General features: G+C 33.9%; 2 protein-coding genes across 2 annotated transcripts; one reads left to right on the plus strand and one right to left on the minus strand.

The window, feature by feature from the left end:
- Positions 1-1993: 1993 nt before the first annotated feature.
- Positions 1994-13575, minus strand: CABS01_10179 (uncharacterized protein; the record flags this gene model as incomplete). The annotated part of the gene is made up of 7 exons (XM_060543535.1): positions 1994-2009; positions 10668-11183; positions 11331-11496; positions 11655-12613; positions 12951-13158; positions 13272-13352; positions 13413-13575. The coding sequence occupies 7 exons, from the start codon at positions 13573-13575 to the stop codon at positions 1994-1996; spliced, it is 2109 nt and encodes a 702-aa protein (XP_060399716.1).
- Positions 13576-14218: 643 nt separating this feature from the next.
- Positions 14219-15231, plus strand: CABS01_10180 (RNA polymerase II holoenzyme cyclin-like subunit; the record flags this gene model as incomplete). Its single annotated transcript, XM_060543536.1, has 2 exons — positions 14219-14378; positions 14438-15231. The coding sequence occupies 2 exons, from the start codon at positions 14219-14221 to the stop codon at positions 15229-15231; spliced, it is 954 nt and encodes a 317-aa protein (XP_060399717.1).
- Positions 15232-15702: the final 471 nt, after the last annotated feature.

The raw sequence follows: 15702 nt of genomic DNA on the forward strand, positions 1-15702 counted from the left end.
TTTTTAAAGTTTAATAAGAGTAACTCGTATTTAAATATATTACTATCTATTTTTTTAGCGCGCTTATTTTTAGTAGGCTTATTTTTATTTATAACTTTACTTTTAATTAAGAACCTAAATATTATATCTCTTAAAATTTATATTATAAATACTACTTAATATTATCGAAGTTTTTTAATTTAAATCTTATTCTCTATACTTAATTTACTTATTTATTAATTTTTTTCCCTACGTTTAGTAACGATCTTAGAACTAAGTACTACTTTTTTTATTATTTACTAGATACCTCTTTAAATTAAGAGAGGGGCGGTATTAAGTAATTAGTAAATTACGGCAAGGCTTATAACTACTTTATATTATATAGTAAGCGCATAACCTACTTATACTAGCTTATTCTCGTTAGTAAAATATTAATTAGGTAAGGACTTATGTTTTACGTTCTAGGATATACTAATATGCTTTTATTACTAATTAATAAAAACTTATAAGCTATAGAGGTTGTCCCCGCTAGGTATATTAAAAAATATTAACTCGTACGAGCCGTTATACTAAGCTCTATAATCTTAAAGTAGCTACGGAAAATAATAAAATAATAAGCAATATTATAAAGTATATATTAAATATAATAAGTTTTTTATTATTTTAATATAAAGCTTTAAAAATATAAGAAGCCTAATATTTAGTTATAAAATAGATATAAAAGGAATACTTAATTACTTAAGGCGCGTGTATTTTAAAGGACCGTTATTATAGGTAATAAAATAGGTTATATAAAATAATATATTTTACTAACTAGCTAGAGAGAGTATATAACGAAGTAAATATTAAGAAATATTATATTATAAGTAATTATTTAAGCTAAGATACCCCGTAGTTCTATATAAGTCTTTTTAAACCCCTAAAATAAAATATTTCTTTATAATATTATTATAAAATCCCCTTAAAATAAATAGTTAACTTAGTAATCTTTTAAAGAGGATTATTATAGGACGGTATACTATTTTATAATATAAACCTAAATACTAGTATAAATTAGTAATTGCCTCTCGTATACTTTATATATTATAAAATTAAGTGCTTATATATTTATACTTAAATCTATCCCTACTTTTAGTTCTATTTAGAGGTATTAGTAAGTTAATACTAATAGTAAAGAAGGTGCTCGCTATAGGCTTAAAAGCCGTAATATTATTATTAATATTAGAGAATATAATCTTTTTTTTCTTGTTCTTATTTAGGGCCCTATTACGAGGGCGCTTTTTAATCTTAGCGAGGTTCTTAACTTAATAACTTTTATATATTTTATAGTTATAAATTATATCCTAGTAGCTTAGGACCTATTACTACGTAAGCTATTACTTATTAATAAGTCTTTATATTACTACTAAACGTTCTTATTATAAATAGCGTTTAATTAATATATAAAGCTCTATATAAATCGCTAAGATATTATTAAAAAGTAATAATATAATAAATAAGTATAGATAGCTTACTTAAATACTAAGCTTTTATTAATAATATAAAGTTAATAATATTAATCTAGCTATTATAAAAATAAAAAAGAACCTCGAACTCGTCGGTTTTAAAGTTTTTTATAAAAAATATTTAAATACTTTTAATAAAATATATAAGAGCAAAGCGGAGCTACTCCTATTCTTTTAAAACGAGAATATAGTTTTAAAAAAATTAGTATTAAAATTTATTAATTAAAGCGTATAGTAAATATATTAATAAATAAGCTATAGTTTTACTTTTTTATAAGTTTATATTATCCTAACCTCGGAGCTTTATAAGTTAGTAAATCTATACGGATTCGGGGCCCTCGAACTATTTAAAAAAAATACTAACGATATTATTAATAAAATATTTATTTAAAATAATAAGAGTAATATAACGCTATTATTTTTTAAATTTTTTAAAAAGTAATTAGAGTCTTATAGTCTACTCTTTATTAATTTTTATAATATACTCCCTCTTACCCTTACTAACTACTTTAGTAATAGTAGTCGCTTTTTATAGTAAAGTTAATATTAAAGAACTTTAGATATAAGAAAGGCTAAGGTAAATAATATATAATCTTTTAAATTAAGAACTTCTTAATTTTCTTATTATTTAAGCTAAATACTTCGTCCTTATTTTTATTATCCTTTTTATTATTTTTACTCTTATTTTTAATAAGTCGCTTCTTTTTAAAAAAAGACTTTTTAGTTATAAACTTATTTATTTTAGGATTACGTTAAGAATCTTTAATATAAGAATTTTTATTTTTATTCTTATTTTTATAATCTAATAATATAATAAGCCGATCTCTATTTAACTTCTTTAGTTTATTTTTAGAGCGATTAAAATATTTAAAAAGCTTTTTTTTTAATTTATTTTAAAATAGGGGTAGTAGTATAGTACTTTTATTAAAGTCTAAGCTTAGGCCCCTAGTAGAGTTACCTAAGTTCGATATATTATTTTAATATTTAGTATTTAGTAAGTATAAATCTTTATATATAGTATTTTAATAAGTTACGATTTATTAAAATAAAAAAAGAAAATAAATTATAATAATTAGAGCTTTAATAAATCCGAGTATAAAAATAAATTAATACGCCCGATATAATAAAAGTTAGTAATAAGAGGAAAAGAAAGTAGAAATTTTAAAAAAAGAAAGTATTTAAGGCCTACGGATTTATTATAAGTCTATATAAGCTTTTTTATACGGATTATAAAATAAGAAACGGTTTTATTAAGATCTTTTTTTTATTTAGCCTACTTACGTTTTCTCTAAGTTAACTTATATCCTCTAGAGCTAATATATAATATCGAGACTATTATTTCCTTATATAAGAATTATAAAAAGAAAGAAGCGAGGCTTTATTAATAAAATCGAAATTTTAAAATTAAAAAGCTTTAAGTTATAAAAGGAGCTATAAAAAATAGATACTTAGCATAGTATTACTAATTAATTAAATTATAATAAAAATACTAATAAAATTAGGGGTATATTTTTTAATTTCGACTTAGCGAGCCCGGGGGAACTAAACTAGTTATAATTATAAAAGGATAAAAATAGTAAAGTTAGTATTAATATACTTAATACTATATAAATAATTTAGGGTAGTATTCTAAATAATATAAGTAATAAATTAAAAAATAATAAATAAGAACTATTTCCTAAAGCTACTCTTAATACGCTACTTTAAGTTAATATTATCTATCCGAGTTTCGAAGCTAAAAACGTTAAAAAAGATTTTATAAAAAATAATAAAAATAAACCGCATCCGCTAATTAACTTACTAAAATTAAAAAGTAATATAGTTAATACTCCCACTAGTTTAAGCTCTTAAACCCTTTTATATAACCCGACTACTATTATTAAATACGACGTAAAAGACCTTATTATAATATTTATAAAGTTTAAGTTCGTATTACTTTTATAAGAGGTAAATATATTATAGTTTATATAAACTTCTTTAGTTAAAATCCTTAAGACTTTATTAGAACACGAGCTATAAATATTACTAAAAAAAAAAGACTACTTTTTTATAAAGTTTAAGTTATAGCTCCTTCTTAGCTAACTCCGGAAGCTTATAATAAAACTTAACCTTACTAAGCTATTATTTAGGGCGTTATACGTTAAAAATATACTATTTTTTAACTTATAAACTATATTATAAGCGTTTTTAGATTCGGTATTATTATTTAAACTAATATATTATAATATAATATAATATAAGCTTAGTAATTATAAGCTATAATAAGTAAGAGTTTAAAAAGAGTTTTTAAGGATAATATTAAGTAAGTTCTATTATTACCTAGATAAAAAGCCTATTTTTCTTTTTAACTTCGTATTTTATATATACTAAAGAGACTATTATATTAAATTATTTTAGTAATACTATAGCTAAGTAACTTAGTATAGTATTAATTATTTACTTAATACTAAGCTTAGGTATAATAATAAACTTAATATAGTTTATATTATATTAGTATTTACCCTAGATACGCTCCCTACTTAATAAAGCTATAATATTTTTAATACGCTTCTTAAATTTAACCCTAGTTAACTAATATAATAAGAACTTATCTTTATTAAAAATCTCGAGATTATATTACTAATAAATTATATAATTAATAAATTTAATATATATCTTTTTTATATATATATTCCTTAGGAGCTTAGTATATAGTTACCCCCCGAGTTATAAGCTTTTATTATCTACTATATTTTAAATAATAAAATAGATAGTTTTTAGTTATTAATAATTTTAAACCCCTATTATAACGAGCTCGAACTTTAAAAATATATTAAAAACTAGTTTATAAACTACTTTAATAAAAAAAACGTAATTTCCTTTTTTTTTAAGTTTTTTTATAACGCCTTTAGAGTATATTATAATATATACTAATCGATTTTAGGACTTTATATATTACTAGCCTTTTTTTTTAATTATATTAGTATAAAGAGATTAAGTATGCTCCTAGTTATACTAGCTCCCTTTAGCTTAAATAATATAAAAGTATTATAAAGTCTAGCTTAACTCGTAGTACTTAACTAAGGTTATATAATATTAGTCTAAAACTAAAAAATATTTATTTACGTATTCTTACTTTATTTTATTAGTAATATAATATAGTAATAAGAGCTTATAAGCTATCTCGGTTACTAAGTAAATAAACCTTATTATAGTTACTTTATACTAAAAACGCTCCGTAATAACTTAGTTTTTAATATTATTTAGAACGGCCGCTTTTACTATTTTATATAAAGTATTTATAAAAAAGTTAATAAAGTAGGGTCTATAGTAAAGTAAAAGGTAGTATATACTAAGTTCGGTATTATTAACTAATTAATAATACTTAAAGTTATATAAATATTTACTCTAGCTCTAAACCCTTATTATATAAGGCCCGTTAATATAATATATTCTAAGCTAACGTTATTAATAAAGTATATATAGCGAGTATTAGTTAAATATATTTTAAAAAAGTCGTTACTCTTAGGATATATTAATATTTTTTAATCGTTCTTAATTCCTCTAAGCTTTAAAAAAATATAGTTACTAGTTACTTATTTAGACTTATAATAAATTATAAAAGCTAGGATAGTATTAATTATAATACTAATTCTCTTATATTACTAGCTTTAAATTAAATATATCGTACTAGCTTTTGCTATTATTATCGTTTTAAAGGCTCTTAACTTTTTATTAACGAAGCTTAATACTATAAGAAATAATACTACTAATATCCTTATTATAGTATTTTAGAATATTACTAAGTCTAATATATAAATATATAGGAAATATACTCTTTACTTTAATAAGAATAAATTTAAAAATATATTTATTATTAGTTATAAGTCTTTATAATTTCTTTTCTAAGCGACGTTATACTTAATTAATAATAAATCTAAGTCTAGAAATAATAGAGGTCTTATTAAAGCGAGAAAAGTATTATTATAGAATCGCCTCTAGTTAATAAGTAAGGATTAAGCTACGAGCGAGTTTAGTAATATCCTTAATAATATAAGTTAGATTAGTAATACTATTATATATATTAATTTTATTAATATTACCTTAGTTATAAAAAATAGGGAACGGAATCCTAACGCTTATTTATAGAAAAAGGACGCTAAAAACTAAGTAAGGTTAAAAATATTACTTAATATCTATACTAAAAAGTATCTATAAGAAGTTTTCTAAATATATAGTTCTTATTATAATATTTTTATTTTATTAAGTAAAAATAAGTATTAGTAAAAATTAGTTAATTAAAAAAAAGGATCCGGTATATATATTAATAATAAAATAATAAATATAAAGTTAATATTATAAAAACGAATTACTATAATACTACTACTACTCTTATTTATAAAAAGTAAGTATATAAAGTAAACTTCTTTAGTTTTATAGGCTTATATAAATATTGCTACTTATAAGTTTATAACTATTTTATAAGCTTTTAAAGTAACTACTTAACTTTTATAAAATAAATTAAAAATAAATTATAAATTAATACGTTTAGAGAGAAAGAAGAGATAGAGGAAATACTTATATAATTTAATTTTATAAATAATAGCGCCCATTCTAACTTATGCCTCCGGGGTATTTTTAAATAAGTCTACGTTATTAAATAATCTAGCCCTTTTATAAATATTAATTTCCCTTATTATTTAGAGCGTAATAGTATTTTTAATTATAATTTTTATATAATATACGAGCTCGATTATAAATATTATAATATTATTATATAAAAGCCTATACTCTTTAAATAGGCTAATAAAGTATTTTTTATTACTACGTTAGTTTTTATTTTTAAAATACTATTTATAATCTTATTAATACCTTCTTCTTATTAATAAATTTTATAATATCTCTTTTTTAATTAGCTATTTTATTTAGGTACGTAATTACTTCGTACGTTTAGATAGTATATTTACTTACCGAGTTAGTTATACTTTTTAAATCTTTTTCGTTATTATTTTTATAAATAAACTCTTTAGTATTAAATATAAAAATAAACTTCTTAACTACCCTGTTTATTTACTTATAAAAAATTAATATATTATTAGCTTATTAGTAATTAAACTAGATAGAAAATAGGTTATTTAGAGAGGAGATAGCTCGCTAATATACCCTTTTTATAATATATTCTTAATTTAAAAAAGTTAGCTACTTATTAAATTTTACTAACTACTTTTATTAAATAACTAGTTAGTTTAATAAATAAGATATATATACGGTCCCTTAACGAGATTTATTAAATACTCTCGTACCCTAAATATAAATATTTAATAAAATTACTAACTTATATAGCTCGCTACGGATTTTATAAAATACCTCGAGTAGCTAATAGAATCCTTAGAGAAGATATAGTATAATAAATAAAATATCTCTTAATATCTTTCTAATTTAAGTTTAAAACTAAGAAGGAATTTTTTATATAAATAGCGGAAGGTTAAGGAGATAGAAGCTTTTTTTACGAAATATACTCTATAAAATACTTTAACTAGATTAGTTAAGTCTGTTATTAGTTACTTTACGAGTTTAGGTAATATAGAATATAGCCTCCTAATTTTATAAAATATAGTAAGGATATTAAGGTATACTTTATTAAATAGTCTAGATTATAAATATAAGCTATAAAAGCTTAGGTATATAATTAAGGATTTTACTTAACTTAATAATTACTACTAGAACTTAATTTAGAATCTTTAGAGTAGCTTAGATTTAATATATATTAAGCTTTTTATTTATAAGTTAAAATCCTATATAGGCGGATTTTATAAAAAATAGGTTAATAATAAAGTATTTAGTATAGCTAGGGAGGGTAGTAGTTTTTATATCTAATTAGCTTAGTAAACCTATAAGCCGAGCCCCGTATATATAAGAGCTTTTTACTTATACCTTTTTATTTTATTACTTTTCCCCTCCCCTCTTTAGTAAACTTTCTTTTTTATTTAACTTACTTACTAAATACGTCGACCCGCCCGCATAATTATAAGTAATAGTATTATATACTTATTTTATATATAAGTACGACTCTTATGTTTTTTATTATAAATTACTAACGTTTTTATTTATAAGAGTATTTTAAGTCTCTTATTTCTATTTATATTAGTAATAGAGGTGCGTTAAAGTCCGTTACGTTAGCTACGATTAGTTAGGATATTTCTAAGTATACTTAACGTATATAAGCTACCTTTCCTATTTTTTTTAAAATTACTTTAACTTCCTCTTAACGGTTAATTTTTATTAGGTTCTTTTTATTATATTAATTTAATAGGATTTAATAATTATACTTAGTTCGATATTACGATATACTAATCTATAAAATAGACGCCCGCTCGGTTTATAAACTTTAGTAACCTAAATATATCTAATTAGTTATTTAATTAGCAAAGTACCTTAGGGATTTATTAATATATTTACGGAGTAATACTATCGTACTTTTTTAGTACTATATTCTTATACTCTCTAAGCTTAAATACCTTATTTAGCTAGGCATATTAGTAATATTATAGCGCTAGTATATAGGTTAGTTACCCCCCCTATCCGCTATTTATTAAGCTTATTATTAGGCTTTATTTTACTACTACCCCTCTATCTTAACTATACTTAAGTTCTCTTTTACTACTTACTTTACTATATACTATCTAAGTAATAAGATATTTACTAAACATATACTTAGTAAGTATTTACTTATATCCTTAGTCGTTACTCTAATATAACTAACTTTATATAAATACTTCCTTATTATTACTTAATTATTATATTTTTTAAAGGTAAGCTATATTATGCGTACTTTTATAATTCGTATTTTACTAATCTTTTTTTTAATAGTTTCGATTTTTAGTTATGAGAGGGATAACTATACTTAATTAGGTTAATTACCTAACTAAAGTTCGTTTACCTTTTTTATATTTTAGAGCTAAGCTAATTTCTATATTATTTAGAATCCTATACTACTTAGGTTTCTTATTATACTAAAGGTTTATTTCTCGGTCCTTATTTACCTTAATATAGTACTAATTCTTTTTATTTTATTTTAGGGCGCCCTTACTTAGTATAGGTCTATTTTATAAGGTACGTTTATTCTTTTAGACTAAGTTTAATATCTTATTTACTTACTTATTTCTTTATAAATTCTCTTACTTATCGTATTCTATTAATTCTTTTCGTACCTCTTATTATAAGTATATTATACCCTTTTTTATTACGTCCGTATTATATCTAATATCTTAGAATCTGGGGCGTACCGTAGCTTTAGCGGGCGTATATTAAGCTCGAGATATTTACTTAATAAAAATAATATAATAAGGGTAAGTAGTAGTAGCTACGTAGTAATATAATCTATAAAGTTACTAAATAAATAAAAATTAATCTAGATTTATATTTCTAATATAGTTTAAATAAATATTAGTAATATATATTATACTTTCTTTAGTTATATAGTATATTTTAATTAGACTCGTAAGGTAATAGAGTAGAGCCTTTACTAAATAAGAACCTTTACTAAATAAGAACCTCTATTAAATAAGAACCTCTACTAGCACCGCGCACTTAATTAGAAGATCTCGTTTATTATACTATTACTAAAGTATTATATTAGATACTTAATTAGATATATCCTTTATTAATAAAGTATTAGAGTATTATATATATCGCTTAATTAAAATATATTAGCTATTTTATTAATTTATATAGTTTATTTTAGTTATAATATTTATTCTTTTAGTATTACGCACGCCGCTCTTATAATTATTAAACTAAGCTAACTTATATTAATTACTTATTTTATTAAAACGGTATTTCGGCTTAATAACTATAATTAAAATTTTAATATATTAGCCGTACTATAGTTAATATATAGATATATATAATACGTATTTAATAAAAGTATTTACGTTATACTATATAGGCCTTTATACTTAACTATATACTACTTTAATATATAAAACTAAATAGACGAAGTTTAATAGGGTAACGCGTAAATATTAAATTAGGATAATATATAACTTATACTCTAACTAGGTATTATAAATATCAGAAGGTAATATTAAGCTAGTATAGTGAACAACCTCTGCCGTGCGTACCCCCCCTCCCGCATAGGTACCTACCTACCTTATCTCAAGGTACATTCGGCCTACGTAATTAGCTCGCAATAAACAAAGTTCCTTCTAGTATTTCCCCCCTTCGATGCTTATCCAAGTAAGTCACCCCCTACCAGCCTCGGCTAGTCCCTCCGAACCAACCTATGGTCTACCAGGATATCATCGTTATTAGTCGTCGGGTTACGAATCACAGTCGTCTCTCTGCATATTCACTGGAGCCTGCCCATCAATCAAGCTTCTTCATAGTGGGTGTCTTGTATCCAACCCCTCCAACGGGGTTCAGTGTGGACGCGGGGTGACGACGATCGCGACGTAAGCTTCTTTTCCCGTAAGGTAGGCCAGCTTGGCAAACTCGACGACGTCCCATTCTGTCTCGAGGCCTACGTCAACCAATTTTGATGCTTATTTTCTGTTCTGTCTTCCTTTTTGTCGGATCGCAGATCAAGATGATACTGATTGGGAGATGTTGGGGTTTTAATGAAGACGGCGGACTCTGCGACGTTTACCTGGGGCTCTTACATGACGACCAGTACATAATAGACAGGCCCTCCATCGTCACTCTCACGATAACCTCACCCTGCAAAGCATCATTCCCACGTGGCAACCAACCACTTATGTGCAGGCATTCGTCTGTATTGAGCAAACATCTCTGGGGCTTCCCGCTGCCACATCCGCACCGTAGTGCAGCTAAGCTACCGACAGCTACCGCCAGCCTGGTTCCATCCACCCTTGCAGCGAGCAAAAGTCTTCTCTGGTATCTCTCTTTCTCTCTCTGACCACGTCTTCCAAACGCCATTGACGACGGGGCTATGTAACAAAACAGAGTGTGCCGCTCTTCTTGAGCTGGCCAAACCTAGGCGATCCCATGTCGCCTTCCAAAAATCTTCGTCTTCCTCCACAATTCAAATGAGGAACCCAAGAATATGCCTCCTGGCTCTTTTTAGTGTCCCTTTGATGTCTTGTAGTAAAATCCACTCCCTCCCATTGTCCACTTCAATCCCCCGTCTCAAAAGAGTCTTTGTCTCTTCACTCCAGACCAAGAATTCTCTTCGAGTTCTCATACACAACCCATGTAATGCTCAGAGCGGGAGCAACCTTGAGCAGGTTAGGCGTGAGTCCCTTGTACATGCCCCGCACACCCTCATTCTTGAACGTCTGCCGTGCGACATCCACGATGCCGGTATAAGTTGCAGGGTGCATGACTGTTCCCTGCGTCTGGAGACGGGTGCGGAGGACATTGAGTGGGTACACCACTGACGCTCCGAAAGCACCACTGGTCGCTCCTATGAGACCAGTCATGATGTTGCCCGGCTTGGCGTCCTCCTCGTGAATGCCCTTGTACTTGGCCATGTATCTCTTGTACGAGGATTTGAGGAACTCAAATGTGCCCATGTCAATGGCACTGTACGGGAACATGCCCATGAGGCCCATGGTAACACCACGATAGGCGATGCGCATGCCTCCCGCCTGCCACATCTTCTTGGCAGTATCGATAACAAGTGCATTGCCGCTGAGGCCACCCTGGACCGTCGACGTCTGGAGCCGGAACTTAAGTGTATCGAGCGGGTATACACAGAACCTAGGGGACGTCAGCAGCGAGTCAAGGCGGCAAGAGAGACATGGAGAGACAAGGGGAGAGACGGCGACTCTGCAACAAATGATAGAGATGACAGCGGCTAAAGCAAATGAGGCAAACTTGGAGGAGTGTTGTGAAGAAATAACGTACTGGGCAACCATGCCAGCTACACCTCCCGCCACGAATTTTGAGGTGCTGCTGATCTGTCTGGGGTCGTTGTGTCCCTCAAACTTAGAAAGGGTTCGCTTTGCGGCCTCATAGGATCCGAACTTGATGGCACTCTCGGGCATGATCTTGATGACATTGAGTCCGTTGCCTTGGGGAAGTCAGTACATAATTCAAGTAGCTGCTCGGTTTAAAATGGCCAATCATCTTTCAAGCTAGGGAGTTCAAGATAGATGGAACGATGGACCAGTAGCAGCCGACAGCCATGAATGTATATAAACATCAGTAGAAGTATGAGCATGAGCATACCTGCAAAAAGACTGCGCATGCCGCCTGCCTTCCAGAGATCCTTGACGGCATCACTAAAAGGTCGCACAGCGTTGTTCAGAGCAACCAGGGGACGACCCTGCTTCAGAGCAGAGGCCGCAGTCTCGGTACTGGCTCGAGTGTTGACAAGCAGGTAGACCTTGAGACGATCGAGAGGAGCGGTGGCAGTCCGCGATAGTCCTCCAGCGACGGCACCTGCGACAAAGTAACCTGGATCAGGGGCGAAGTCAGTCAGTCTCTTGGTCTTGGGTGCTACAGTTGCATCTGAGCTAGAGCCTTGCTCGGAGCTGCTGTCTGTGACCTGGTTCGCTTGAGAGGTGCCGACGCCGGGGAGTCTTCGGAGGATGCCTGTGCGCTTCTCGTTTCCGGCCTCGATGCACGCCTGCAGCACCGCTGCCTCCATGTTCATATTGTTCATGTTGGCGCTGGTACCTGAAAAGCCTGGAGGAGAGATGGGGACCACGGCTTGCGTTGTTGTGGTGGTTCTTGATGATGTTGCTGCTGATGTTGTTTTTGACGTGAGGGAAGTTTGCTGTTGGGCGGAGTCTGTGGCAGAAGTGAGGCTGTCTGGTGAAGTTTGTTGATTTTGCTGCGGTTTTGACAAGGTGGAAAGCTGCGCAGTTGTGGTAGGAACGGGCGACGCAGCGCCTTCCTGGGAAGGGACAACCATCACCACGGGGCGGCCGTCTTCGTCGGTGGTGGCGGCGGAAGCAAAAGACTCGGTGGTGGTGCCGGGCTCACGATCCGAAGGGGATGCGATCCTCAAAATGGATCCAAAGAGGGTTTGCAGAAGGAAGCCGGTCGTACCTAAACCTTCAAGTGTCTCCTCCGATACCATCGAGTCACCTTCAGCAGTGAGGGTGACGATGGAAGAATAAAAGTCCAACACGGCCTTCAGAGGGGCGTGGCCATTGTGTGTTGGCATAAACAAAAGAAAATCTCTGCGCGTGTCCGGGTTCTGTCAGTGATTCACTCTCCAAGCAGAACAGAAGGAGAGGTTTTTCCGAGACGAAAAAGAGGAAGGAGAAACCCGACAACAGCACCAGAGCATCCATCATGGAAGCCTCCCGCCCACCTCAGGCATACGCCTATACACCGAGCCACACCGAGAACATCACGGCCGGTCACCGTGGAGTAGTGCTCCTGGACCTAGATCCGGACCTTCCCATATACGTCGGATAATCGGCCACCCTTTACTCTACACCTCGCTTTGCGGCTTGGGCTTACAACAACACCCATGGACTCACAACATACTCTACTGAATGCTGAGAAACTTACCGCCATTCTTCGAAGCTTATATAGCCATCGTTGTTCATGTCGATATCGCCAAAAAAGGAGCTGAGCTTGCGCATCGGCACAACCAGCCCAGCTCGTCGGAAGGCCTCCTGTAGTTCAGTCTTGTCAAGTCTCCCATCATTGTCCTTGTCTATGGACTGGAAAAGAAGCATGAGCTGCCTCTCTGTCTGCTCGACAAAGTAGCGGAACTCTGGTGATAGGTCATTGTCAGCGGCCGTCCTCGATATCTTATTCAATCCAAGACAGGGGAACCCGGCCAGTAGCTTCAGCTTCTAGTCTGATAGCCCCCAATTCGCAGCTTACCTTCATACTGAATCACACCGTCGTCGTTCGTGTCGACGACGGTCATGATCCTCCGCAACATATCGTCCGCATTCTTCATAGCTAAAGGACAACGTCAGCACCCAGACCACACGGGAGCTTCGGGCAGAGTTTGATGCTGACGGTGATCAATCTTCTTCAACCCCTTCTGCAACCCCTTAAAGTCCAAATGTCCCGTCCCCTGGGGGTCCAATTGCCTCCAGAGGTCCTCGACCCGCTTATCCCGCTGGTTCTGCGACTCGTCCACCTCCATCTGGCGCTCGGTAACCCAATTTGTTACCCCCATGGCGGCGGCGGCATCAGGACGCAGGGTCAGTAGAGTCGAGGGCTCGGTCTCGACGCGGGATTCATAGGGTGAACGGCGGTAGAAAGGTGGAAATCGCGCGGGGTTCTATCGAGGGGCGTCTGTCTCACGACGACATGGCGGGTTATCAAAGGCGGCGTTGGGTTGGTGTTGTCGCGACTGGCTTTGCTTGCATGAGGTGCTGCAAGTCACAAGGACTGACGTAGGAGGATCGCGAGGTGCAGCGACCAAGAAAATGCAGCACCGCCTGCCGCAAGTGGTTCGCGCCGGGGCCACAGCGTCAGAAGCTCGGCTACCCAGGGGAGGGTTCCACTGGCGGGCCAAGCGAGGCAATCAGCTGCCACCAATTAGCAGTGCTCCCGGGAGCTTCCAGTGCTGCTCCAGCAGACAGCTTCAGCGAGGTGGTTCTCTGAGGCCGCCAGGGCGGACATCTTCCGCCTTATCGTTATCAGGGAAAACATCAGCCACAGTTCCATATGGCTGCACCAGCCTCGCAGCTACCCTTTCCGTTAACTTCACCCATCAGCCTCGCTGCTCCTCAGCAACATCTCCTCCAATCTCTCCGGGTCATTGCGGACACAAATCATGTCATAGATTTCCATGAAAACGCCCGGGAGAGGTCATCATGGCTGCCAACTACTGGGAGTCAACCCAGCGTCGCTTCTGGCTCTTCTCCAAAGATGAACTCCAAGCAGTGCGCCAGAAGCTCGAAGACGATAATTCCGACCTAGTCCAGATGTTTCCTCTCCCGCAACAGCGGCACCTAGGCATTTACTTCAATCAGCGTTAGCTTCCCCGCCGCTCTTCATAGTATTCCCACCTGCTAACTTCATCACGCACACAGAGGTCAATCGGCTCGGCAAACGCATGGTAGTCCGACAGCAGGCCATGGCCACCGCCCAGGTCTATATCAAACGCTTCTACACCAAGGTCGAAATCCGGCGAACAAATCCATACCTGGTCGTTGCAACCGCGCTGTATCTGGCTTGCAAGATGGAAGAGTCCCCGCAGCATATCCGCCTGATCGTCAGTGAAGCTCGCTCCCTGTGGCCCGATTTCCTCGGTCTCGACACCTCGAAGCTCGGCGAGTGCGAGTTCTTCATGATATCCGAGATGAGCTCTCAGCTCATAGTTCATCAACCGTATCGAACCCTGAACAACTACCAACAGGAGTTGAATTTGACCCAGGAGGACGTCGCCCTGGGCTGGTCCATAATCAACGATCACTACATGACGGATCTACCGTTGCTATATCCACCCCATACGATTGCCCTCACAGCAATTTTGCTTGTATTGGTTCTGCGACCCTCGCCTAACATGTCTGGTTCCAACCCGCCATCCGCCGCTGGTATTGCTGCTGCAAGCGCAGCGTTAGCTCAGGCCCAAGGCCGAGTGCCTGGACTGCCTCCGACTCCCGGAACACCGAACCCCGCGGATAAAGAGAAGCAACCGGAGGCTAGGTTCACCCGGGTGCAGCGGTACGGTGCTTGGCTGGCCGAAAGCAACGTTGATATCGCTGCCATGGTTGACTGCACCCAAGAGCTGATTTCGTTTTACGATTGTCATGAGCAGTACAATGATAAGCTCTCTCGGGAGCAAATCAACCGCTTTGTCAAGGCCCGGGTTCTTGACAAGTGATGAATCGATGAGATGGCACAACTTTGTCATCTATGCTGATGCTATAGAAGGAGTTCGGATAGTGGCGTGATTGGAATCATATGGCTGGCGCTCTTCAATTGAGCGGCGCCAGCGAAACACAGGAAAGGCCTGCTCATTGAGAGCACTACTAGAACAAGTACCGACCCTTCGAAAGTCACCATGCGGAACAGCATGAGAAACGGCATCGGCCAGATGCATACACCTGGAGCAAGACTTTACAGTGGCCCTCAAGTATTCGGTCCAATAAGACTGAGGGATCGGAAAGCAGAAATGCCCGAGAGTCTTCGAGTGAGAAAAGGCATCGATCGTCTCACGCAGCTTGACATCGCAAGCGCTTTCGGGACTGTTCGATGCAATAGGTGCTTTAGTCCTAAATTCGGCGATGATGTCCGCTGTAAAAGCATTGTGCTATACTCGAAAGACGGGATACTGGCATTGTCAAGTTCACAG

The sequence above is a fragment of the Colletotrichum abscissum genome, assembly GCF_030869225.1.
Source record: "Colletotrichum abscissum strain IMI 504890 chromosome Unknown Scaffold_25.1, whole genome shotgun sequence".
NCBI lineage: Eukaryota > Fungi > Ascomycota > Sordariomycetes > Glomerellales > Glomerellaceae > Colletotrichum > Colletotrichum abscissum.